We start from the raw sequence: 27490 nt of genomic DNA, 5'->3' as shown, positions 1-27490 counted from the left end.
AACGATGTAATTTGTGAAGCAGCCTAGAAAAGACCATCATAAGTCGAAAACTTCATTTCAGCTAAAAACTAAAATTATTAAAGCATAAATGAAAAAAGAAACAACTTTTGCCATTGCTAAATCTACCCTGTGGCTGAGCGGTAATTATTAGGGCATATAACGTTAATTTAGGTCATTTTGTAGATGCCCCCCAGTGGCTCAGCCGTATGTCTGTGGACTCACGATATTTCATACAGGTATTTTAAAAGGGATATATCTATGAGGCAATTTTTTGCTGCACCTGACTTTTGGGCGTGTTTTCCCTACTAGATTAAACATCAGGTGATATCACGGAACTCAGGTTACGTTTAGATTCGTCCCCTAGTGGCACAGCGGAATGTCTGCGGACTTATAACGCTAAAAACCGGGTGTCGATACCCATGGTTGGCAGAGCACAGATAGCCCATTGTGTAGCTTTATGCTTAATTCAAAACAACAAACAACATTTTATAAATGAAACTTATTCAGTAAATCACTGATCAAAAGTTAAAATAATATATTAGGCTCCAGTTTGTAACAGTTCAAAGCATATAAGAAATATTAAAAATGTAAGTTAATTTCTGTTATAAATTTTTAGAACAGATAGTACGCAAATTGATAATTCTTGCAATGCACCTTTATATTATAATATGTTTCTTAGCGGCAAGTAGTTTATGAAAGTTAAGAAAACTATAAGAGTATAATTTGTAAAATTTAAGATGAGTTTCTGATTTATATCATTGCTCATATTATTATATTTTATATGAAATTCATTTGTTTTTATATATTCGAAAAAATAACTTTCGTTAATTAGTTTTATTTTTTAGTAAATTATTTTTTTAACCCAAGTTATATGGTTAAATACTGCCAACTTCATTTTTGTCAGTCAAGTGATTGTGTATTACCCACTACTACCACCCGGTAAGTTAAATCTGACACTGTTGGAATGTGGCGTCTGACGTTTCTGAAATGAAATTGAGTGATTAAGTGCGAGGTGGTTTATTATTTTTTGGCATTAAATGATTATTACATAGCTTACGTAATTTAACTTTTAGGAAAATCATTGATTAGCTGGATTTCTTTGTCATTATTTTTTATCTGGTACTTCTCCTATTATATTTAATTTTTTTTAAAGAAATGTTGTATTGCTGTTAGTGTTAGTTATTTAAATTTTAATCATAGCTAAGTAATGTTTGATGAACCAACACAGACAGAAACTAGTTTTGTATCGCTTTGAATGTACAAAAGCTTCTAAAATTTATGTTTTATCAGTTTTTATATGGATTAAATACGTTATTGAGTGTCGTAAATTAAATGAACACATTCAGATCCTAAATTAATAGTAACATAAATGAGAATAGATGTATTCACGATGTAGATTCGCTTCGTTAACGCTACTAGTATAGTACTAATACTGATTACTACTATCTTTTATCTTAACACTAATTTATTTTTGACTGTTGACAGATTTCTGATGTGTTAATTTTTCTTAAATGTGGAGAGGGAAGTTCCGTAAAATATAGTTATATTATAGTTGAAGAAAGCTGCCATTAAGCTTAACAACTGATGATAACGTTCCTAAAGTAAACATATGTTTGGATTTTTCAAGTTACATAGCAGTAAAGTCTGGGAAGAATAACTCCTTTGACACTATACCTTTTGAGATTGCCAGTGTGAATGTCTTATTTTTATTTTACAAACAGGCAGAGAAGACTAGACTGGCCAGTTGAGTCTTTGTTGTTAACAAGTTGTTAGTGTTAGAGACTGACTAGATTTTAGTTATTCACTTTCATATTTTATTTCATAACACAAACTTTAAAATGCTATGACATTAATGTAGGTTGCTTGTAAATACAAGTTTCTTGCTATTTGCTTTTAAACCATTGCTAAACACTGGTAAGAGAAATTTAGGGTTTTATGAGTAATGTCTATTTTTGTTTTTCATATTATAACATCAGTGTTTTTTGCACACAAGAAGTCTTTTGGACTTTTATGTTACTGGCAGTATCTGTGATCTTTATCTTTGAAATTTATTTTATAATGTTTTGGTCTGTTTACTAAGACTTTTTTTATCATCCTAGTATCATCAGAAACTTTTCCAAGAAACTATTCAAATTATTGCCATAAATAATTAACCAAGAAAGACAAAAAAAGGCTGAGAAGTTCCACTAATCACACCATCTCACTTGAAAATACAAATGAATCTTTTCTTTGTATTACAAATACATTTTGTATAGTAATCTTTGCTTTTCTATTCATTTCACAGTAATTTAATTTTGTAAATTTGTGTTGCATTTCTTTAAAAAAAAAAAAAAAATTTAGATGCAGAACATTAGGTGCCATAATCATTGAAATCAGATGCATTGTCAAGAACTCATTTAGTTAAATAAGAGAACCCCTTCTGAAACCATGCTGAGTAATACTTATTAAAAGCATTTTTAAGATTGTAACTTATGAATGATTGCTTTCGCTAAAATAAACACATCAGCTTAACGTTCAGACAAGGGGCTATTTAAGTATTTCCAGGTGGATCGAGCACACCCATCCTTTATTTTCAGGAAATATTGGATTCATTTTTTAAAATATTGTAAATTGCTTGCTTCTGTTATTGCTAATGCCGAAACTAATAGGCATATAATTTATTTATTTCATATTTGGTGGGGAGCTCATTAGCAATCTGCAGGAATATGTTTCAATATTAAAGGTATTTTTAAAGGTGTTTGCTTAAAAACTTTTTAAGCTTCTCACATTTTGAGATAAATTTCATCAAAGCTAGAATCTTTACCCTGAAGACATTCCCTAGTGTTTTAAAATGTGCAGTTTTATTTGAGAAAAAATAGGTTTATACAATAGTTCTTTATGTTTAATAAATAAGTTGATTAGCTGAAAAATCCCTAATTTGTGTTAAGTAAAAAAAATAAAAATACTAAACTAAAGCCATGTTCCTGCTCTCTGAACTGTAATAGTTTCAGCTAGAACTTCTTAAAGATCCATTATCATTCTATTGTTTTTTAAGTTAATTTTGTTTTGCAGTTCACAAAAGCATAAAAAATGTTCCATACCAAATGTATTGTTTTGAGCTAAAAGACATTCATTGTTCCTCTTTTTTTAACTTTGATAAATCCAAATATCTGTTATTTTCTTATTAGATTTTTGTAGTCTTATTTTTTATATTATAAACCTTATTTCCCTCATAACTCCTCAATTTAAAAACTGTTATTATGAGTGGAACATAAAATTTGGATTAATTAAAGCTTAATCAAACTAATAAAAGTACTCCACTCTTCAATAATGTGTTTAGTTAAACTAGTATCTTTGTCATTCTGTATAATAAATTTTTGCAGTTTCTATTAGTTTTTGACAGTCAAAAGATTTACTGTTGACTATAGTAGGTTTCAGTGTGACTAAATGTTAGAAATTCTAACCCAGAACAGTTAAAACACCTTTTGTTGTAGGACACTTGTATTGCTGAGCAGCAAAACAGTGCCTTACTTCACTAAAGAAATTCTTCAATGTTATGTGAAGAAAATGCATGGTTGATATTTGCAAATCTAACATTACTTCATAATTATTAGTCTTTTGCATGCATGTTTTTGTATTACTTTCAATGACTTGAAGTTAAGAATACCAGTAATGTTTATCCCTTGTCTTTCAGAGACTTCATTCCCCAGGCTCTAATTCCTGGGTTATTACTTACCTTCTAAGCTTTCACTCCATACAATCAGAATGCCTCCATTTTCATTCTCAATACCTTAACACTCTAATTTTTAAGCTTTTTTAAAAGGTTTCCCTAACATCTATATAAAGCTACTTCAAGCAGTTTAGTCCTTCCTCAATCATTTTGTTTCCTTAAAAGTCTAAATGCAGTAAAACATCTCCAACCTGCCAATTTTTCTTCCATCTGGTTCACAGCCTTAACCAATTATCTTTTTCTGATGTATTCTCACTAATTGTTTGATTAACAATTAATATTGGACCCTGTTCAAAATGTAGTGTGTACCAGATACTATAAAAACTGAAAAATCTGGTTAGTGATTTTTATCATTACAGCTCTGAAGTAACAGTTTGTATCAGATTGCATGCTTCTCAAATCTGTGGTTACCAACATCATTTGCTCTATCATGTACTCTGAAAAATAATTCTTTTGTTTTTTTGTTTCTGTACATTAGTCACTTATCCTGAAATTGGAACAAAGTTTTCCTAAGTAATGTAAACAGTTTTTTAACATTTTTGTTTCTTGAAATCTGAAAATATGCCATTTTCAAAACGTGAATACCAATAAAGAAACCTTGTAGTTTATCAACAACAACAGTTACAGAATTTGATTGCCAACAACTAATAGAAAATCTTTTATTCCACTTGCCTTTTGTTGCTACTGAAATGAGTGACAAATGGCTATGAGCAATTACATTACTCCTGGTTTTAATATTTTATCCAGTCATGTCTCCAGCTGATACTGGATAAAAGGTTTGTTGGATAATTCTTACATAACTAAAAAAATGGTCATGTTCTATCACCTTAAAGCACAAACTTTTCATTGGTTTTCAGAGATTAACTAGATTTTTCAAGAAAACCATTTTGTTGATTAGTAGCAACAATACAAGTCAATGTCAGTTAGGATGTTCATTCACAGGGCACCCTATGGTGAACTGAAGTATCATGTACTGCAGTTATACCTAAAGAGACTAAATTAATACCACAAGTAAATTTATTGGTTCAAGCTTTAGAACATTACACAAAGCAATATAATATCTTCATATATTCCTGTTCTACAGAAAAATGAAATAACATATGGAATAGAAAAAATAAACTGGGGACAGCTTCTTGCAATGTTTTATTTAGCTTTATAATTCTCAGAAGTTTGTTATAGTTGCATTAGAAAGATGTGTTTATTTAAATAGAAGTATTCTGTTAATTAAACTTGTATAAGTATGTGATTTTTTTGTAAATAATTAATGAATTGTATGAGCATACCACTTTTGGAACCATACTTTTAATTGCAAAAAAATAACTATTGACCAACTAATATCAAGCTATCAAAAGTATTAAAATCTTTCATCCAATGAATAAATTAATTTACATTACTAGAAGTATAAAAAATAAAGTACTAGGAAAATAATGCTTTATTGTATCTCAGTATATTAATCTAATATATAGAAGTTTCTTACAAATGTGGAAAACAAACTGTTTTTCTTGAGATAATAGATAACATTATAAGAAGCACTTTAAATTATTTTTAGCATATACAATTTGAGAAGTAATGTTAATCTAATTTTCCATTTGCAGATGTTACTACATGCATTTTATAGTTTTATAAAATCATGTTTTGCCTCATGCTGACTAACACAAGGCAAATAATGCATGGTAAAAGTTAGTTTAAAGACTGATATTAGATTTGTTCTATACAAGTAGTTTTGCATATTTAAATATAGGCCTCTTCTTATAGAATAAAATATCAATTAAAAATGTTTATTGTTTTAAGCTAGTAAATATACTCACACCTAATGTGATATTTGATTCATTGGCTTCATGGGGATGGTGAGTTGGCATGCATCTGTTTATTTTCCTTTACAGAACTACTGAATGCACATGACTGTTGATAAAGAAACTAATTCTTCACATGCTGTCATATAGTAAAAACTTAGTTTGCTGTCACACTGAAACTATTCATCTAGTTGCTTGTGATATTAAGATGCTGGGCAGATCTATCTGTACTTTGTGTATATATATTCATATCTTGATGGGTTAAAATATCATTTGACCACACTTCCTGTGACATGAAGCATACATGGAGCTTCAAGTTCATGGAATAACACCTATAAAATATAATTACTGATGTCATCTTCTGAAATTTATCTACTGAGTAATACTGATTTTATTTATATCAATAATTTGTGTATGAATATTCCAAAAAAGAATTACTACATAGGAAGAAATTATATTTGACTTACACCTTTCAAGAACTTGTTTACTTACATTGAAAAGAAAAATCTCTTGATGAAATGATACAAGCAAGTTTGGATAATTTTGTTATAGAGAAAGGGTGGGAAACTCCAACAACAAACTATAACTAGCTAATGTAGAATTAAATAACTTTGAAAGATGTTTGAACCTTGCACAGAAAAAAGAAATCTTGAATTCTCTAAGTTAGAAGAAAATGACAGACAAGTAAAAGCATTGATAAAGAAGGCTTTTAAAGAAAAAAAATCATAACTACCATATTACATGGTATTAACAATTTTAAAGACCCTTTTATATTGATTGTTCCTCTTCTCAAAGAAAAAGGGAAACAGAGAAAAGAGTAACACAATCCATAAATGTAAGCCACAACTATGTGAAGTACTTCAAAATTAAATACAAAACATTAATGATACCAAACATATTCACATTGTTTACAGTGTGTGTGTGTGTGTGTGTGTGTGTGTGCGCTTTGTCATATTGTGCAAGGTGAAAGTTTGAAAACCTATAAAAAAAACCAATATATCCATTGGTCTTAATTTCTGGATGTGTATGCTTTGTCATATTGTGCAAGGTGAAAGTTTGAAAACCTATAAAAACAAACAAACTATATTTATTGGTTTTAATTTCTGCATACCACTAAGGATTTGTACTTCATTGGAGAACCACTGGCATTAAAGGTTTAAAACTATTATTCTCAAAGGTTATCTAAATCACTAAACATAAACATTTCCAATAACATGGACCTGTGATTGTTTTATTGTCTCAATCTTTGCATGTTATACACTAATTATTGTATACTGAAGTGAAAAACATCCATTTTTCCCCTTGTAAAAGTTTTTCACAAAATGTCATAATGCAACATGTAAAAGAAAGACCACAAGATGTGGTTTTGAGACTAAAAGACATAGTCACAAAAAAACATCAGGATAAATGAAGATGAATATTTGTTTGACATCAATGCTTTTCCCTTTTCTTCTGTTTGTTTGTATTGTTGTTGACAAAAATGTTTTCATTCTGGTAAGTGAAATAATGATATGATATAAATAAGTTGTTTTTTTCTTCCCAATTTATAAAAAATCCTTACATGGTAGAAACAAATTAATATTATTTTTGACATCTGTGAAGTTGAATCATGGAATATTTGTAATTAAAATTAAAGCAGCTTCTATGAAGTTTAAATTTGCAGAGTGTGTAATTTTCATTAATGCACTCTATAATGTGAACAAATGTATAAATATTTTTCCTGCCTTAGAAATATGTCCATTTAACATGCCATATTTTTGGATGCTAGTAGTCATTTTAATTTCTTCTAGATTTTGTCATCAGAGAAACCATTCATTTTACTGCAGCTGAGATACATCTTTCCAATACACCTAGAAGCTAAGAGGTACCATGGCAGGTGCAGTTCGAAAGTTATCGTGAGTTATACTTTTTTATTCTTTTCTACATAACGGTAGATGATGCAATGTTTTGTAATCTTCATATTGTAGTAATGTACAAAATGAAATGTTATAAAAGTACAGTAAGTTTCTTGAGTTGAGGTTTTGTGTGTTCAACTAAATGAACCATGTGTTATTTTTTAAAATTAATATTAATAGGTCAAAAGAAGTAGAAAGAAATTACAATTGAAAACTATTTGACTACCCATGTTTCCAGTAAGCTTCCAAACTTATTTATTTATGGACAACTAAACTAAATTGTTTTTGCTTATACATTACTTTCCTAAAAATGAAGCAGAAATATCACCAAAGAATAAAGTTTATATAACTGTAATCTGTTTTTTCAGTCCTGTGGATTAATTAATTCATGGTATTATGTTTATCGAATTGACTTCACGTGGGGCAAAATTGTTAAGACACTAAATAAGACTTTTATCTTCATAAGAATATTTTCCATCAAGGCTAGAGAATTACTGATCTCTTAACTTTTATGGTTTTATAGTCAGACCAACTAATTTAAAATATTAGATTTTAACTACAAGTAATCAAGCTGTGATCTACTTGAATTAGTTGAATAAGTATACATAATTTGTTCTAAGAATCCAAAGGTATACTTTATTGTATTTATATCTTCATTGAACTTTTAACATTTTCTTCACCCATGAAAGAGCAGTTTAAATGAATTGCTGAAATATAAAAATATGGATAATGACATCACTGAGCTCATTGAAACTAAAAACTGTGACTTGTATATTTGATAATATTAGCTTGCACTTATGTACTTTGTAAGAAATACAGGGTGTTTGGAAAGTCACTGTGCACTTGTATATTTATTAACAGACAAAACTGCACAGTGACTTTTCAAACACTGTAATTGTTGGGTTGTTCAGCTATTGAAAGCTTACAAATATAGCTTGAGAAACTGAGCTATGAAAATACTGGTTTTAACATACAGATAAGTATATTTTAACAAAAAGTCAAGACATTCATTGTGAGTCAATAAAGTGTCTAACAGTATTAAAAACTTGAAAAATATGGATACAATGAAGTAAGTTATTACATTTATTAAAATGTGTATGTTTACAATTGTGAAATAGTAAGATATTACAAAACATCTAATGAAGTTGTGTATTTATGGGTATAATGGTTGGCATAAAAGTGTATCATATTAATGATACATGTTATTACTGCTATGAAAAACAAACAAACTTGTTTTGCAATTACCATTTAGCATTAATGCTTTATTTCATTCTACACTTGTTGATTTCTATCAGGACAGTTCTACGACATACATTATGCACACAATTGTAGTACACTTCATTAATTTTCATAGAAGGAAATGAAGTGACTGTGTGACGTGTTAAGAGATTTCTAGAACTGTTCAAAGACATCTTTACATATAACATGGCAGTACTACAGAAATACTGTTAACCTTTTTCACTTAGTTTAGACCATATTTTGAAATGAATGGGTTATATTATCACAATAGTGTGATCTTTCATCAGTTTTTTGAACTGGTTGTTAGCTATTGTATGGCACCTTTGCAAAGTGTTTTGCATGACATAGTTAGAAATAATGAGATACTAACTATTGTTCAAGGAATTTATTAATTGAGACATAGGCTAATGTCTGTTGCACCTTATAAGCCTATTAAATTGTCTTTACTTTCAGTATTAACCAGTCATAGAAAACCATAGTTTTACTTCGTGGCAGATGTGTGCTTTTTTAATTGATAGATAATGATTCAGATGACTGTTAGTGGTTGGTCAAACAAATGGTCTTTGATTGCTCCTAGACAAACATCCACTGTCATGCTTACATTGTGCATTTATAGGTTTGAAGCAGTCACCTGAAATATCACATGATCAGCCTATTCTAAATAAATGAAGTGTTTTACAAATATGAGGGAAATCTGATTAAAGTTACCAGTCAGCATTTATCAGCCAAAATAAGAATAATTTACAATTTTTAGTAGTATGTTCAAAACACAGATTTTGTTTTGTAACAAGAAATTTATTGCATTGTAACTTACATTTTTCTCTTACATTTTAACACATTTAAGGGATTTCTTTTACCTTTTTATAAAGACTGTGTTTGTGGGGTTACATTTTACATAACACTATGTAACAAAATATTTTACTTGTTTTTGTTCCTGGGCAGAAAGTATTATTTCCCAATTGCTATTTTTTCCCAAGACCTATTTTTCTCTTCAAACTTTGCTTTTGTTACCTGGGAGCATATAACAAAAACATGATGAGACTATATTTGGGGGCTGATACGCAAATCGAGAAAAACTACTCGCTTCTAAACGGTTTTGTACAACTTTAGTATAAATGCATGTAAATCTTGATTCATATATTGTTTTATTCAGACCTTATGTAAATGAAAATGTGCAAATTTGCCTGTTTTTACATAGAAAATAGGTTAATTTCTAAATTTCATTATCCAGGTCACAAAAGCAAAGTTTGAAGGGAATAATGGCCATTTTCTGTACTTTTACAACATAAGCAATTAAGAAATAACACATACTATCCAGGAACAAAATTTGTGTTACATAGTGTTATTGATTACTAAAAGGTTAAATCTTTTTTGTGAATGTCTTATTGTAGTAAGAATGAGTAAGTGCCCTTTAAACCTAGTGATTAGGGTATTTGACCAGCAATCTGTAGGTCAGGTTTAAATATCACAGAAAAGCTTTTTGGCTTGAGGGTCATTGTGATGTAACATTCATCTCACTTTTCGTTGTTACAGTAATCTAAGAGCTGACCGTGGGTGGAGTTGCCTAGCTGCGTTCCTTCTCGCTTGATAATTTTAAATTAGGGACAAGCATTGAAAATAGACTTTGAGTAACTTTACATTAAATCATTAAACAAATAAACAAGTGATCTATTTTTTTTTTTTTAGTCATTAGGTTCAAGTATGTAAAATTAAGAGTTAATTTTCTATCAAAAAGAATAATGTTATTGTGTTATATTAAAAATTTAATTTTTTAATCACTGCACTGTATAGTGTGTAATAATTTTATGGAAACGGACAACAGCAATGCTTACAACTGAATAATTTGTCACAGGACTTCTGGTGATTCCTTGTATGAAATTCTGGGTCTTCCAAAAACAGCTACACAAAGTGATGTGAAAAAGACTTACAGAAAGGTATGAGGCTGTTCTTTGATATTAAAAAAAAAAAAATTAAATTTGAAATTTTTAACTTCAAACAAAAACTTGGGTGTTTTCACAAATGATGCTCTATGAGAAGGTTTTGTTCTTAAGTATAAGATATTGCATATTTAATCCACAGCCTTATAATTAAATTGAATTAGAGGTGTTATTTAGTTCTTTTAGACTTTTACCAACTGTAAAACTTTTTTTCCCTAAATTCTTTGTTTAACATTGGTGTTTACATAAGCTTTCATACACCAATCAGAATTTAAACATAATACTTTGCTATTATTTAAATTTATAATTCACTTATTTTTCTATTGCTGTTGTTCATCTGTATCTGGCTTAGTGTAAAATTCAAATTATATTTGTGGTAATTATTTTTTACTTAATTTATTTCTGATGTGTTAAAAGCTGACACAAAAGTGTATGTTTAGAGTTTGGTATATGATTAATGTAGTAGTCAAATTTATAATTTTTGTTTACTTTCTTCTGTTGTAACTGTGAAAATATTAGCTCTGATGCTAAGGTGAAAATTAAAAACAAAGGCCTATTTTAACATATATTGTGAATTGCTTAGAAATTTGACATATCACATATGTGATAGTAGAATTTTTCTTGTTACCTTTAAATCAAGTAACTAAAATGTTGCATGTTGCAAAAAAACCCTGGTTTTATAGACTATTCAACTTGTATTTCTTTTGTTTAGTTGGCTCTGAAGTATCATCCAGACAAGAATGAGGGCAATCCAGATGCTGCTGAGAGAGTAAGTTATAACTTCAATGAGGACTTAAAAACTGTGGATACAGATAGTTTGCACATTGAAACAAGTCAAATGCAGAATACTTGGATTGCTACTGAACAATTATTTGCCTTTCTAAGCTTATAGACAATAAACCAGATTTTGATTTCAAAGAAGTATAGTATATTAATCTGCAAAAAATTTTACTGAAAAGTACTATTTGTCATTTATAAATCACTAGTTAAATCTATTTCATAGTTGTACTTGCTCGTTCAAATTATAATCAAATGTTAGGGCATTGCACTCATCCCTAACCCTTCCCAAATGCTGTCTTATTAAAGCAATTTGAAACAAACATGACTTACCTAAACCTCTATTTCACATAAACCTACTTTATACCATAACTTGCTTAATTCCAATATGGTACTACCCTTCTTTCACAAGATTAACTATTCTTATTCTTTGCTGCCCTCTATATGCAAACTTTTTTCTTTATGCATGCCACAAGTGTTTCCAATGTGTGTGTGATGTAAATCATCATGTGTTGTCTCCACCAATAGGAACATAGTATGCTCAAATAATTCATGACTCCTTATATGTGCCTCTTAAAATTAAGAACCTAGAACTTGTATATAATATTCAATTTGTATCATAAACTACATCTTGTTATCATATTTATTAATGTCCATTGATAAGAAAGTAGTTTAAGTTTGAATTGTAACTCTCAAAAAAGGTCATGAACTGTACACTTTACTTACCTGTATGTAAATGATTAAAGAAGCTAGCTTTGAAGAAAAATGAAGTCTATTTTATTAATTCCAAAACTCATGCAATCCGAATATACCATTGAATATATCTGTGGTTTGTGTACATCCAAGAAAAAGTGAGTGAGATTTAAAAAAAAATGTAAAAAGATGTAATGATAAATTAACATAAACTGTGGAAAACTGTAACTTTGTTCTATTGCTGACTCCATATAAAAACATATCAACAAAGGTTTATTTGTTTTTATTGTTTGCAGTTTAAGGAGATCAACAGGGCTAATTCTGTCCTCAGTGATTTAACCAAGAGAAATATCTATGACAATTATGGATCTCTTGGTTTATATGTTGCTGAACATTTTGGAGAAGACAATGTTAATACATATTTTGTCTTGACTAGCTGGTGGTGTAAGGTAAGGAAGTTGAAGCTATTTTAATTTTGTATGAAGCCTGAAAACTGCTGTTTTTAACTAGAAAATACTTTAAAAAATGGTTGATCATATTTCTGTTGTTCACTTTATATAAATTGGCTAAAAGTTAAGTTGAACATAAGTTAAATAGTTATTTATGTAACAAACTTACAAACTTGATATATTCAGAAATAATTAATACATTAGTTATAAATCTAAAATGCATGTATAATGAAAAAAACATACATACAATATTTTAATATAAAACTGGTTTATATTTTTTCACAGGCATTGTTTATCTTTTGTGGAGTTATCACAGGCTGCTACCTATGTTGTTGTTTCTGTTGTTGCTGTAACTTTTGCTGTGGTAAGTGTAAACCACGACCTCCAGAAGACACAGGACGCTATCAAAATTTGAAGGTATGGTAATGTGGAATTTCTAATAATACCTTAATAGTAAAATTGATAGACTCCTAGAACTTGAAGGAAATATTTATACATATTTTTGTTACACTAAAGTAAAATTAATGTAGGATAACCTAAAATTTCCCATTGCTTTATATAGAACAGTATCATACTTTGGTTTAAAAAAAAAACAAAAGTTTAGAAGTGTTATTATTTGAATGGCAATCACAATCCAAATTTAATGCAGTCCAAAAGTCTTGCTTTTTTCCCATTAAATATTAAGTGTAACACTACAACCTTTAGACTACTTGAATGTTACATGAACACTGGGGAAATATTTTAATTTCCTACCTAAAGTTGATCTTGTACTTTAGAATATCGTGATTGTTTGGATATAAATGCATAAATTTGTAAATGATGTTGTCACATTTTTTCTTTTAATAATAATAATATGAAATATCTGAAGGTAACAATGAAGTAGCTAGAATAAAAAGTTCATAACCAGTCCAAAGATGAATAATTTAAACACTCTAGTAGGGGTTTGGTTTTGCGAGGATTATTTTTTGAACTACTAGTGACTGACAGAATACCTTACCTCCTTTCAAATAATAGCTTTTCTCAATTAATGGTGTCCTGTATATGCTCAATTTCTTTCACTTGTCACTAGCCTTAATACTCCCACCTACCCCGTATGTTCAGCATGATACAATTGTGATACAGTATGCAAAAGCATTTAATAAACTTCCACCAATAGGACTGAGACATGGACACTTTTAGAACTGTTTCCACCTGGATTATAATTTGTCACTTTATTTGATCCCCAAGTGTTTAGACATTTTGCATGCTACCCTTTGAGTTTTAAAATGTTGCAAAATTTTATTATCTTTGTTTTTAGTTTAAGTTAAACATTCACCTTTGATAATCTAATACAGTTGTTCCTAAACTGTGCACCACAGCAAACTCACAGGGGCACTGAGGGATATTTCAAATTTTCAAGGGAAATGCAGTGATGTTGACATCTGTCAGACACTGTGTGAACTACTAGCTCGAGGTGGTTCATAGTTTTAACATTTAGATTGCATTACATTCCTTTCTATGGTGTTCTCTATTGTTTGAGATGTTTTTGTTTACTTGTACATTTGGCTACTCCAGTAACTTCTTGAACTTTTCACTTCTCAGATTTTGTATATAAATACCTGTAACTGAAATAATTGAAGTGTGTTGTGATCAAGTGTCTGCAAGGTTTATCGAAGTTCAGTGAATTATTTTATTGATTTTTTTAGTTCTTGTGCATAAAAATGGAAAGATTTTTAAACATTCATAAGACTTGTAGGAGTGAAGAAAAGGATGGTGAACCACAGACCAGTGGCAAAGTTGTGAAGAAATGGAAATATTGGAAATATAACAATAGTTATCTAGATTTTTGTTTTATTTCAGTAGATGTCACTGATGTTATGTCAAAATTTTGGCTGCAGTGAGATAATCATCCTAACATGGCTGAAATCCCATTATAATTTTACCAGAAAGTTAAAAGAATTGTAAAAACAAAGATACATTTTTGAAACAAGCATCAATACCAAGCAATGCATTTCTAGTAAAGGTCTGTGGGAAGACTGCTTTCAATATGGTGAACGTTATGGTCTTTACTGCTTTCAATAATGCTATCAGTCATAGAATCCAACACATGGCTGAAGACCTCAATGATCAGATAATTGAAAAAAAAAATTAAAGGGAAGGAATTTGAGTTACAGCTAGATGAGGCAATGAATAGTAACAAGGATGCTCATTTGATTTGCTACACACAGTTTGTGGATGGTGAAAAAATTGTGGAAGGCCTTCTCTTTTTTAAAAGCATTGCTGCAGGTACAAGGGTTCAAGACTTTTGAGATCCTTGACACTTTTATGTGTGAAAAACAACTTAGACTGGACTAAGTGTATTGGCATCTGTATCAATGGTGGTCATTTTGTCTGGTTGTTATGGAGGATTGCAGACATTCATAAGAAGCAAAGCTCTTGATGCACTGTGGACCCACTGCATAATCCACAGGGAAGCCTTTGTATCAAAGTACCCAAGTCCTCCACTGAGTGTAGTCTTGGAAAGTGTGTTCAAAGTGGTGAACTTTATAAAAACTTGGCCACAGAAGGCAAGATTTTTTTAAAAACTGTGTGAGGATATGGGATCTCTGAGAAGTTAGGTTTTTGGAGGTTGCTATGATAAAAAAAACAAGTATCATGCAAAAATCAATGTTGAACATGGAATGAGGGTGGTGGTGTCCAATCTGATTCCAAGGTTTGAGAAGCTGTGTGGTGCCAAAAAGGCGCACACATCCTATTAGTAATTGTAGTTATTTAAAAGTAAAAATTGTTTTTATTTTAAATTTAGGTGTATTATTTTTTCAAACTGCTACTAAGTTGTTAGGACATAAATACTTGCTAAGTATTAATTTGTTTGGACCTAACTACGTAATAAAGGGAACTGTTAGATTTTTCTTTTTCCCTAGGGGCACTGAAAAAAAAATTGCTGAGACACTAAGGGCATTGTGAACTGAGAAAGTTTGGGATATGCTGATTTAATAGATATTCAATACAAGTTGAATTTTTTGTGTGAATTTTTTTTTTATTTTTTGACAACAACTCAATTTTTCATCTTTGGTATACTTGTCCACTTGAAATTCAGTGATGATTTTGCAGTTATTGTTGCAATAATTTCTACTGTACCACTACCATGGTTTAACTGCTTGTTACTGTGACCATTGGTGTAATGTTATCTGTATAGACACTTTTAGTTTTTGTCTGCAGGGAAATGCAGACATTAATAAAGACTAGAGGCTCTTCTGATCCTCAACAAGTTCTCCCCTACCATGAGGATGATGGTTAGGAGGACAAAGACTTGAACAGGCTTTTCACTCTTTCTTTTGCTGTGCAGTATTTGTGAGCTGCATTTGATCCTCCTAGACATTTCTTGAATACTCTGAAATTGGTAACTTAGGTGATGTTTTTTCCTTATCTCCAGTGTCATATCACCCATTGTGTTTCATGACACTTGCCCCAGAATTTTTTCTTCTCCTCCTCCAAATATCAGGGAGACATTAGTATGTTATCTACCGTGCTCTGCTAAGGCTTGTGCCTTGGCCTACCTTTGATGTTCAGATTATCTTTTTTTTTTTTATCATCAACAGCTGAATTCTTTCATTGCAGTTTATGGTTCAGATCCAGGTACCTCAGTCCATTTCTTCTAGGCACAGTTCTCTTGCCTTTGTTTAGCCTTAGTCTTTCTCCTTTACTACCTCTTCTCCATTTATCTTTTATCCAAGATTATCCATCATTACATTTGAAAGATAGCCTTTCCAAACTGTTTCCATATACTTTCCTTGGCTCCTATGTTGCTGGAATCTTTAACAAAGAGATGCCTTTTTGAACTGGATGTGTTAGCCTCCCACATTGTTAAGAGATTTTCACATGGCATCCTTTTCCCATCACTCAGTTTTTTGGGGTACCCTAGAGTCCTTGGGGTCTTGTGTGGAATCAGCTCATCTCCACTCCTTCCCATCTCTCTTGGCCTCTTGTCTGTCCCAGTCCTCCCCTCCTTTTGTATCCTGTCCCTCTTCCTCTGCACCTGTTCTTTCAGCTTGGGCTTCAGAGGCATATCATAGTTTTCACTGCCAACTCCTCTGCTATCAGTAGTATTGGTGACTATCTGATCAGAACAGGACTTTTAGGGGCCAGCCTGTATAATTTTGTCCATATATAGAAAACCTTTACATAAATTTTTTGTTTCTACAATTCTTATCAGAAGGACTTTGTTTTCCACATATACCTGCTTTCTTATTTCCTTTCTTACTTCCCTTCCCTTCAGATCCCATACGCAACCAGTATCTTTCCACAGCAGTTCAGAACCTTATTTCCACAGGTGCTATAGCACATCTAGTTCGTTCCCTATGAGCATTCTATTCCTGATTGGTTGTTGTCCACCAATAGCATGGACAATCCTCTCCTTATTTACATGCTTGGGAGGTTTTATTGCTTTGGGGGATTTTTGACATCTTTGAGGTCATTATTATCTTAGGTTAGGCTCACATGAGGGTTCTTCAGTGAGCATTACATGATTAATGGGGCGTTCCCTATCAACCTTGTTATTCTTCTTCTCAATGTTTTTGCCTGATGGCTAAAGAGAAACAATAGCATGGCTGTTGTTCCTCTTCCACTACCTAGACAGGATTTACTTACTTTTACAGATGCATTTCTGAAGGGTAGGGAGCATATTTGAATTCTTGAGAAATCTCAAGTTGCTGGTTGTCAGTTGAGTTTAAGTTTCATATCAATCTTCTTCAAAGTTTGGCTCTTTGTTGAACTTTGGATCATTTCCTTCTCCTTTTGAAAGACACGTCTGTCATAAACTATACAGAAAACTTAACTATGGTCTTTCACATCACCCAGCTATGAAGCATCTATTCTTGGTCTCTGTTTTCAAATGTTGGATCTTCTGGGTTTACAGCCAACATGTTCAACTGCAGACTTGTCATATCATGGGTGCTCTTAATCTTGTGGATCTGTTATTTTATCTTGCCAAGGTTCTTCTCATGGAATAATCACTCAATCCACAGGTCTTCCGATGTCTGTTCTTGGTTTTGAATGTCTCAGATGTGGTTACCATCCATTGGAATATCATACTTCCTCTCTGTTTTGGTTACCAATTCCACATTTTTCTGCATTAGCAGTTGGTGGTTTGAGGCAGATTGGAAGGGCCATTACATCTATGCCTGTCCTCCAATCTTTCTACTTCCCAGAGCCTTATCTGTCATTCAAACCATTCTGTATTTGAGCCCTTCTACTGATGCTTTTTTGGCCTGTTTAGACTTGATTTTCACTACTAAATTTTGTATAGTTTTCACCATCGTTACCTCTTCCTACCTCAATGTCTCTTTCTTTAACTAAATTTATCCATGTTTCACTAGTCCATTCTAACATTCTGGCTTTATACTTCTTTTGTCAAGTCCCTTCCTTGCAAGAGGAACTGGTCTTTCCACACAGGTCATGTTTTTTGTTCAGTTTTTCCATCCTCTTTTTCAATGTATCAGCACAAATGAGATGTTTTTAACTATTGGTCTCTTAGTCATGGTTTCATTCCTTCTCACACCATTATTCTTTATCTTGTAGAGCTCTATACTTGGATGTTCAGCAATGGTTTTTTTCATCAGCGAATGCAGACTACTGGGTGGCTTTCCTCTGCCTTTCATTTTTCTGACTTCTGCCACATTTTTCCTCTTCTGTGATCTTTTGTATTGTTCATTTGTTTCCTCAACCATCTCCTCTACCAGATTGAAATCTGAATGTTGCCTTAATGCTCTGATCTTTTGAGCCTTTGACAGATTTTCTTTTGTATTACCTTTTCTTAAATCTACTTCATTAATCTTTTACCCTGTGGACATTGTTATTCAGATGTGTTCATCATTGATGTCCCATGCATCTTCATCTAGAGCACCTATGTCATCTTCAACACTGACATTAGAAGCTTGGGAGGGATAATCTTGCATTTACCTTTATTTCCCTATTCTTTCTTGTATGGATTCCTGTTCCAATCTGGATTGTTTTGTGTCCAGTCTAAGCTTATGATTTTTCATTGATGGATTTCTATTCCTCTTTTTCATTAAAATCCTTCCATACCAAAATACGCTTTTCTGTTTACTCTTACAAATTGAATTCATGAAATTATCAAGTTGGCTTTTACCTCCTTATTCTTACGTGACTATCAGTTTTCCTATGTTTTACTTTCACTAGAACATGGATATCACCATGTTCCTGGCTGTTCATTTTCATCATCCATTGGAGAGATCATTCAGGTCAGCATCTGGACCACTCATCACAATTTTATTTAATAATATCTACATTTAGTTGTTTTTGCCATGACTAGATTTCTTTTACCTCATAATGCAGTCTTGCATGTTGGTAAGTTTACTTATCAATGTTCTTTTCTATTACTACTTGTATCTCACTCCAAGTGTTACCTCTCCAGCTATTCTGATTCTTAAATCTGCATTGTGTAGCTAATTAAGTGATTAATACCCACTCTTGAGATTGGGTGTTCCACAAAACCATTTGTAGGTTCTTCCTTGTTGTGCTTGCACCATAAACATGTTTGTCCCAATCAAAACACACTTGGACTAGCATAAGTAAAGCAAAAGGAAATTGCTGCTCATCCCTGCCATTCTTTTGATTCAATAAATGAGGAACAACCTTTTTTCAAAAATGGGGTTTTGTGGTCACCCTGTTGCACTTTCTCTGGTGATACATTACTCTGGTACCTCCACCCCTGTTTCAATGGAGTACTGGAGTCCTTACCATCTACTAGCTCCTAGCAATTGGTATGGTGTCCTGTAGTAGCTTCTTCCTGAGTGTGTTCAGTACCATTCAGTTGAGAATAGAGTGATGGTGTTTTGTTGGCATATATGTTGGAACCCTCATCCTAACATGGACACTGCTACCTGGATGTCAATTCTTGGATTCACTGAATGGATTTGCTCTTTCCCTTCTGGTCCTGATTTTGAGATGAATGATAAAGGACCTCCTTCATACTATGTACTGTACGATCCTTATCCAGTTCTGCTGGTTTTGAATAGAGTTGATCTCCCAATTACAATCTAATGTGTTCTAGCCATTCTACACCAAAGGCATGTTTGGTTTCAGTTGGTTGAGCAGTTCTTCCTCCCAAAAATACTGAGAACCATTTTCAGTTTCTTTTGGTTTTTGATTGGAGTTGACTTCCCATTTACTATTTGAATACAGATGGTTGAGGACTCTCCTCCTTTCAGAATTAGGATGTTCTTTTCCAAGTTGTAACTGTTTGGGGCTGAAGTTGATCATCTGCTTACAACTCAACATTCTCTGGAGCACATATGAGAATTAGCCATATGTTTCTCTTTACCATCCCTTTAGTGACACTGTCATATTTCACAGGTGAAGAGTATAGCTGGTTCAGATGGAATGCAGTCTCGCATGAGTGTTTCCTCTTTACAGAGATGTCATTTTCCATGGGTTCTCTTTAGATGTATTCTGAAGGATGCTCTTCTAGATCTTTTACAATAGTCTCTCCACCAGGTCAATGTGTGATTCTAGCTATTATGTAAGAGGAGATAAAGTATTGTATTGGAAGTTATTTTCCGACACAGAAAATGTTCTTCCATTAAATACTTCTCAAATTTTTCATCCATCCTCCCCACTTTCAGTGTTTTGTTGTTGATGCCTAATCTCAAAGTGAGGTTAGGCCCTGTAATCTAGGGGAAGACAGCTGTGTTAGGAAACTGTCTCATTCCTGTTGGTGGAGGGTTGTTGTATGCTACAGCACAGCTGTATCAAGTTTAACACTTGGAATATGTTGGAGTATGATGGCTTGGTACCAAATGAAAAAAAATGAGCATATGGAAAGTAGCATTAATCAAAAAAAAGTTATGTGAATAGAGGTAAGTGTCTATCAGGAATATATTTTCTGTACAGGAAAATTTGTGTGTAGTAAATGTAAACTTTTGTGAGTGTTTATATTTTACCATATCATTGAACTATACAAGGTAATAGTTCTGTAAATTTTTGATAGAAAGGAATGTTCAGAAAAAAAAACGTTTAATTAGATTATGAACTGATGAAGGAAAGCTTACAATATATTTTTTTTGTATTGCAATCATTTCAATGATTGCTTAACATAATCACTGTATTATTTAAAATCTTGAAGTTGAAGTAAAGGTATGATGGAAAGATAAATTTATTACACTGTATATGTCCATATAGGAAGAGTTAAGTGAAGAAGATATTGCACCATCATCACCTGTAACATCACAGCCTGTAGGAAGTGATAATATGTCTATTCCAATGCCAGATTCTGAGGGTTGTCGAAGTATTTCGGAAAAGACAACACTGAGACCCTCTCAGTACTCTACTTACATGACTAAAGAAAATTTTTCTGTTGAGGCTACTCCCACAAACTTTCCTGGCCACCCACAAGAATCTCGCCCTCCTGCATTTTACAGTTCATGACCATTCAACAGTGATATGACTAGCTAGGATACCAGTGTTTGTTAAGATTCTTGTCAGTTTGTTCTTATAGCATTGTTGGTCATTGGGCTGTAGTATGGTTCTAATTAACTGTTGTTTACAAATCTTTATTACATATGTACACAGGTTAGAATATGAAGTTCACAATATTTGAAGCTTAATTATTTTGTTAAGGCAGAAGGTCATCATTATAGAGGGTGAGCAAAAGTTACTATACAGTTTATGTACATGGCTGGTACTAAAGAAAATATTATGGTGGCTATTGAAGTCAATATAATTATCATTTCTTTCAGAGGAAGACATAAGAAATTAAAATATGTTCTGTATGAAACAACTGGTATATTCCATTTTACCATATTCTGTGCACAACATAGAAAATGGTGTTTGTCATGCTTCACATAGAGATTTATTTATAATTTTGAAACAGAGGACATAGTTCTATTTTAAACAGTTTCTTGTGGGGTGGAATATACTTTTCAACAGAAAAACAAAAGGTGGGAGATATTGAATTTCAACATCAGTGAGATGGAAGTGTAACAGGTAAAATAATGTTTCACAAACCCAACTTTGTCAGAAACGTTTTCAAGATTTAAGAAACTGTTTAATATGTATTGCATACAAATTCAAGAAAACATATTTAAAGTGTTTTCAAGTGATTATTATGACATTTAGTAAAGAAAATACATTTCAAACTTGCCAAATTGACATGTTTCAAAGTTTTATTCCTTGGCCACAAGATGTGATTATATGAGAAATATTTTACTTTTTAATTGAAGAACTTTACAAAGGGGACTTGAATGCAATAAGTTTGGTATACTGAAAGTTATTGTCCTCATTCTTTATATTATTTTATAATTCTATTATATTTTAAGTCTTTGCTTTATAATCCTTTCAATACATTTTCAGTTTTTAAAATTATTTTTAGTAAAATACTGATTTTATAGATGTTTAGAACATTTCAAATTTATTATACTGCTTTTAATTTTAGGTAATACAGAAGTACTTGTAGAAATGTTTCCTCCATGAATATTGTAGTTTGTTTTTATTGTGGTTAATAGGCCTGACATTTCTGATGAAAGCCTCATAAACTCTAGGATTTTTGTACAGTTCTTCAACAGATTGTATTTTATCCTACAATATCACTGTACAGAAACAATGGAATACTTTATTTAGAATAGCTTATTGTCTTATTTATTGGTTTATTTTACACACCTCACCTGTTTTCCTTCATTTAAACTCTGTGTGTGTGTGTATTAATACTGAAGAGTTAAGTAAAATAAAACAAAATTTTAATTATTTTCCTCGTAAGACTGGCACATGGAGACTAAGACTGATAGATGGTGTTTACCCAGTCATCTCCAAAAGCTAGGGTATATTTTATATCCCATGTGTATCCTGGGTATCCTTTCAGTTGATTTGGTGTTTTCAACTTTTGTTTGGGCTTGTTTTTTTGTATAACAGACTATATATAATATGGGGGATACCTAATAGTTTGTATGTGTAAACAGAGCAATAACTCCAAGTAGTTATCTTGATAGTGGTTTACAGTGTATAGAAAACTGGGTATTTTATTTTTTGAATTAAAGAGTCTTGTGATATTTAGCTAATATTTATTTTCCAGGATACATGTTCAGAGCACATTGGATTTAAAATATCTAGACTGTTTGAAGTTTATTTGGTTGTGAAAAATGTTTTTGAAATCACTATGTAAATACTTGTACTTTAACTGTGGTGGGATTAATGTGGAAGTTGTGTTTAAAAATGTTTCATTTTGTTGTTGGTGCAAATACATTTTGTGAATTATAGATAAATTAATATTGGGAGATCTCTCATGTTCTAATGAAAGTTTCAGAATACAATCTAATTTATTGATCTATCTTTGAGTATATTAGAAATTGTGTGACTGAAATTTAAAGACAGGTAGTTTTATTTTAAAACGGCTCACACCTCTATATGGAAGTTACTCTCCCACTTCATTACGTGTTCTTTTTTCAGATCAACTTACACCTATATATGGATGTTATTCTCATACTACTCATTACTTGTAGTTTTATTGCTAAATTAGCTGATACCTGTATATAAAAGTTACTCTCTTATTAATCATTACAAATAGTTTTGTTAAATTAGCTGATGCTTGTTTAAGTTACTCTCAGTCAATTACATGTAGTTTTATGCTAAATCACCTAATACATATATACACAAAAGCTGGTCTCTCATTGTTCATTACATTTAGTGTGATAGTAAATCACCTGATACCTATATATATAAAAGTTTTCCTACTGTTCATTACACTTAGCTCACATCTGTGTATGGAAGTTACTTTTACACTGCTCATTACATGTAGTTTTAGGCTGAATCTGCTCGCATCTATACATGGAAGGCACTCTTACATTACATGTAGCTTCATGCTAAACTAGCTGAACATGAAAATTACTTCTACATGGTTCATTATGTGTAATTTTATGCTAAATTAGTTCACAACTAAACTTGAAGTTATTCTCACATGGTTCATTACATGTGGAATACTTCTTTAGTGAAAGTGGTTTAAAGTTGTGCATAGTTTACTATTGAAAAACTGTGATTTCCATGTTTATTTAATAATTAATGAAGGCATTTTCAACCAGAAGGTTTTTTTGTGTGTGTTATAAATGTTAGTCACATGTGTAATAAAGTAAAATGTTTTAGCCTAGTGTTTTAAGTTTGAAACTATGTTTATTCAGTGTAAAAAAAAGTGTTAACATTTTGTCTGTGTTGCTGTATTGATTTTTTAATAGATTAAAATGTGCTTATTGATTGTTGACTTAAACACTTTTATTGGAATTGTAAGATGTATTGTAATACACCACTGCATATCTATGCCATATTTAAAAACTTTAAAAGTTTTTTTAATTTTAAATTTGCACTTTATGTGTATAAAGTTTCATTGTTATTACAATTACATTTCAATACTAGGACATTTATTTGTTGGCTTCTTTGACAAAATAGTAACAGAACGTATGCTTAGAGGTATTTGTTCAACTAGTTGTATTAAAAATGAAATTTTTGTGACGTATTGGTTTATCAAAAAATGTATAAGTAATATGCAAACACTAATAGACAAGTCAGAAGATAATTATTTTGTAATGATACTCTCTTTAATTAACCAGAAAATACTTACGTGTGTAAATGTTTTGTTTATATTTACCATTACAGAATATTATATTTTTTGCTTCTCTTCCTAATCCAAAAATTTAGGTATCAACCTTGATCAGGTGCATATTATTTATCCCTTATGAAATATTTTTGTTTCTGTTATATCTTAGTTTTGTAAATCATAAAGCAATTCTTTAGAATTTAAGAGAAAACTGGCTCATCAAAACCTTATTTTGTTATTAGTGAACAGATTTGAACTTCAGTTTTTTCACCAAATTTTATGGAGTAAAACTGTATGGATGGATTAGATTAGTGATAGTTTAACGGTTTTTAATTATTTACAAATGTATTTAACTTCTACATTTTGAACTGTATTGTACAAGTTTTGTTTAACAAATTAATATATTCTTATTTACTGTGAATGTTTCTCAAGGAGATGATATACTATTTGTATGTTTGATTTTCAAAGAAATGTATAGATCCTCTCAGTTCAGCAAGACATTGAAATATATTACAAGTTTAGTGTTTTTGGATTTGTGGAAGTACCGTAGCACTACTTAGATGACTTGAAAATATTAAGATCAAATCTGGATTTCAACTTTCATGAAATGTGTTATGTATGTGTAGATGTTAAATGATTAAAATAAATATTAACATATTGAAAATATTAAGCATTAGTTTTTGCCAACATTAATCTGTTTAGAGGATTTACCCCAAAAATAAAGCCATATTTGTTGATACTTAAAAATTCAAACGTTGTCTATAGGCCTACTGATTCCAACTATTCAACAATATTCAAGTTATAGTAAAACGTGATATAGATTTGATTTCACTGCTAAGTTGTATAACAAAATGTGTACCTAGTCTCAACCAAAGCAAATCTGTATCTAGAGTTTTAGCAAAATGACTGTCTGTCTGTCGGACAATAGCTCAGGACTGAAACCTATTGTTCAAACATTTTGCATTATTAATGTATAAGTGTATACAGTTACACAAAACTTTATGTTTTGGATGTCATATATAGTAGAGAAAAACTTTACATTTCTTTAATTCACAAGGTCTAGTTTTAATCTCTTGACTAGATTATTAAACTTCCAAAGAAATTTTCAAGATATCTTGATGCCAGCTAGCTAAGTGTCCAATGAAAGTGGTTGTGTAAGAAAATTCTATATCTGTTAAATTTATAATACATTTTTTCTGAAAACTGCAGTATTAATGAATATAAGGATTTTGATTTAGAACCACTGATTTCACAATGTAACTATTATTAGTAACTTCTGCATTTGTAAGGTAATCTGTGGTCAGTTGTTGAAATACTTTACTCATGTAAGACTTTTTTCTCTTAAATGTAGTGAAATAACTAGTAGTGGTTCTGTTTAGTGAATTCCTTAGGATGTTGAATAACCATATGTGGTGTTATTCAAAATCTCTAGATTTTCAAATATTGGTGTAAACAGCAGATTGATGTGTATTTTTGAAACTAAATAATGACAAATAAAGCAGAAACGATGTTATTGTAGCACATATACTTTTTCTAAACTAAATGGTAAGTTGCCATACACTAAAATGCACATAAAAGAAACACTGTAGTTTGAGCTATATTGCATAAAAAATTAAACTGAATAACTTCCTCTTGCCATCAGATAAGTTTGCTTACTAGAAGTATATACATGTTTATAATATGAACAGTAAATGTTAAACATTTTGTGAAATGGAATGATTCTATCATTTTTACTTAGTCATGTGAAATTAAATAAACATTTAACATGTCAGAAAAGTTTTTGAGACTACATGTAATATGAGTGCACCTCTTTTCAAATTAAATATAAAACTTAAATCATTGTTAAACAAGTTAGTGTTTGAGTTGGGTTTGAGAGTAACTTAAACATATTGATTTGTACTTTCATTAAAACAGATATATTGATTATATATGTAAAAACGGCTGGTATGGATAGAGAAAGCACTATATGTGGAGGAGCGAACAACGTTTCGACCTTCGGTCATCGTCAGGTTCACAAAGAAAGAGGTAACTGACCGCTAGCTGACTACATGTTTGAAGGGGGTTGTGTAACTGAGTGTAGGAATGTAGAGGGCGTGCTGAGATGTTGGATATATTTATTAATGTAAGTGTAAAGGTGTTCCTTTGTATTGGTTTATTTTGGGCTGGTGTTGTTGTATAAGTAAGGCTTTAATTCTGCATTTGTTTTTTGTTTGTTTCTTTATTTAGTGTGTGGGTATCTTCTATGATTATGTTGTGTTTATTTGATTTGCAGTGTTTGAAAACGTGTGAAGGTGACTTTTTGTTTTCTTTTAATCTGGTTTCCATTTTTCTACTTGTTTTTACAATATAGAAGTCGTAGCAGTTATCACATTGTATTTTATAAATAATGTTGGTGTTGTGTTTGTCAGTGTAGTTTTTTACATAGTATAGACCTAAGTTTTGTGCCTGGTTTTTGAATAAATTTGGTATTAACTGGAATGTCATATTTTGTTACTAGTTTTTGCCAAATGTTGGTTATTTTTCTGCTGATGTCGGGAATATATGGTATACAGCAGTATATGGTTTCGTGATTTTTTGAATCTTGGGATATACTTACTTTTGTTTGTTGATTTTTGCTTTTTGTATAGGTGTGTACGTATAATGTTTTCTTGGGTTTGAGGAGGAAGCTTATTGATGTTGATGAAGTATTGTTTTATTTTGTCTAATTCGTCGTTAATTTTATCTGGTGAGCATAGTTTCTAGGCTGTGTTTATTTGGTTTAATAGTATGTTGAGTTTTTGTTTTGTTTCATGTGCTGAGTCCCAAGGAATGTATAGTCCAGTATGGGTGATTTTTCCGTGGATTTCTGTTTTGAATTGTGTGTCGGTTCTTGTTATTTTGAGGTTAAGAAATGATATTTGATTGCTTTCTTCCTGTTCACATGTGAAGTTAATGTTGGAATGTATAGAGTTAATGTGATTGAAAAAATTAAGTATGTGTTCTGTAGATTTGAATTCCGCAACCGTGTCGTGTAAATATCTGTACCAGTATAGTGGTGGATGTAATGCTGTGTTAATTGCTTGTTTCAACTTGTGTCATAAAAATATTGATTAGAACTGGTGATACTGAATTCCCCATGCTAAGGCCATTTGTTTGTATATAGTTGTAGTTGTTGAAAGTTTGTCTTCATCGTGGTGAATTCTATGAGTGTTGCTAATTGTTTGTTGGGAATGTCTATTGATGGGTTAAGGTCTCGGATATAGAGTTCTAAAGCTACTTTGCAGGCTTCAGTGGTTGGGACTTCTGTAAAGATGGATATGACATCGAAATTGGCCATTAAGGCTTTATGATTAAGTTGATTAAGGTTAGATTTGAAATTAAAAGAGTCGTTGATGAATGAGCTGGCTGATGTTACATATTTGGAGAATGCTCATGCTATGT

General features: G+C 31.3%; 1 protein-coding gene across 4 annotated transcripts; it reads left to right on the top strand.

The window, feature by feature from the left end:
- Nucleotides 1-426: 426 nt before the first annotated feature.
- On the top strand, nt 427-25591 carry LOC143223388 (dnaJ homolog subfamily C member 5-like). 4 transcript variants are annotated; one of them, XM_076451320.1, is made up of 7 exons: nt 427-587; nt 7293-7397; nt 10489-10570; nt 11286-11342; nt 12340-12492; nt 12778-12909; nt 20674-25591. In XM_076451320.1, the coding sequence occupies exons 2-7, from the start codon at nt 7372-7374 to the stop codon at nt 20917-20919; spliced, it is 696 nt and encodes a 231-aa protein (XP_076307435.1). In that variant the 5' UTR covers nt 427-587; nt 7293-7371; the 3' UTR covers nt 20920-25591. The 4 variants fall into 4 exon arrangements, with proteins under 4 accessions (XP_076307435.1, XP_076307434.1, XP_076307432.1 ...); XM_076451319.1 differs by lacking the exon at nt 427-587 and adding an exon at nt 889-939; XM_076451317.1 differs by lacking the exon at nt 427-587 and adding an exon at nt 929-1012.
- Nucleotides 25592-27490: the final 1899 nt, after the last annotated feature.

The sequence above is a fragment of the Tachypleus tridentatus genome, chromosome 8 (genome assembly GCF_004210375.1).
Source record: "Tachypleus tridentatus isolate NWPU-2018 chromosome 8, ASM421037v1, whole genome shotgun sequence".
Lineage (NCBI taxonomy): Eukaryota > Metazoa > Arthropoda > Merostomata > Xiphosura > Limulidae > Tachypleus > Tachypleus tridentatus.
The sequence above is the reverse complement of the archived record's forward strand: the minus strand, read 5'-3'. Positions and strand labels throughout refer to the sequence as shown.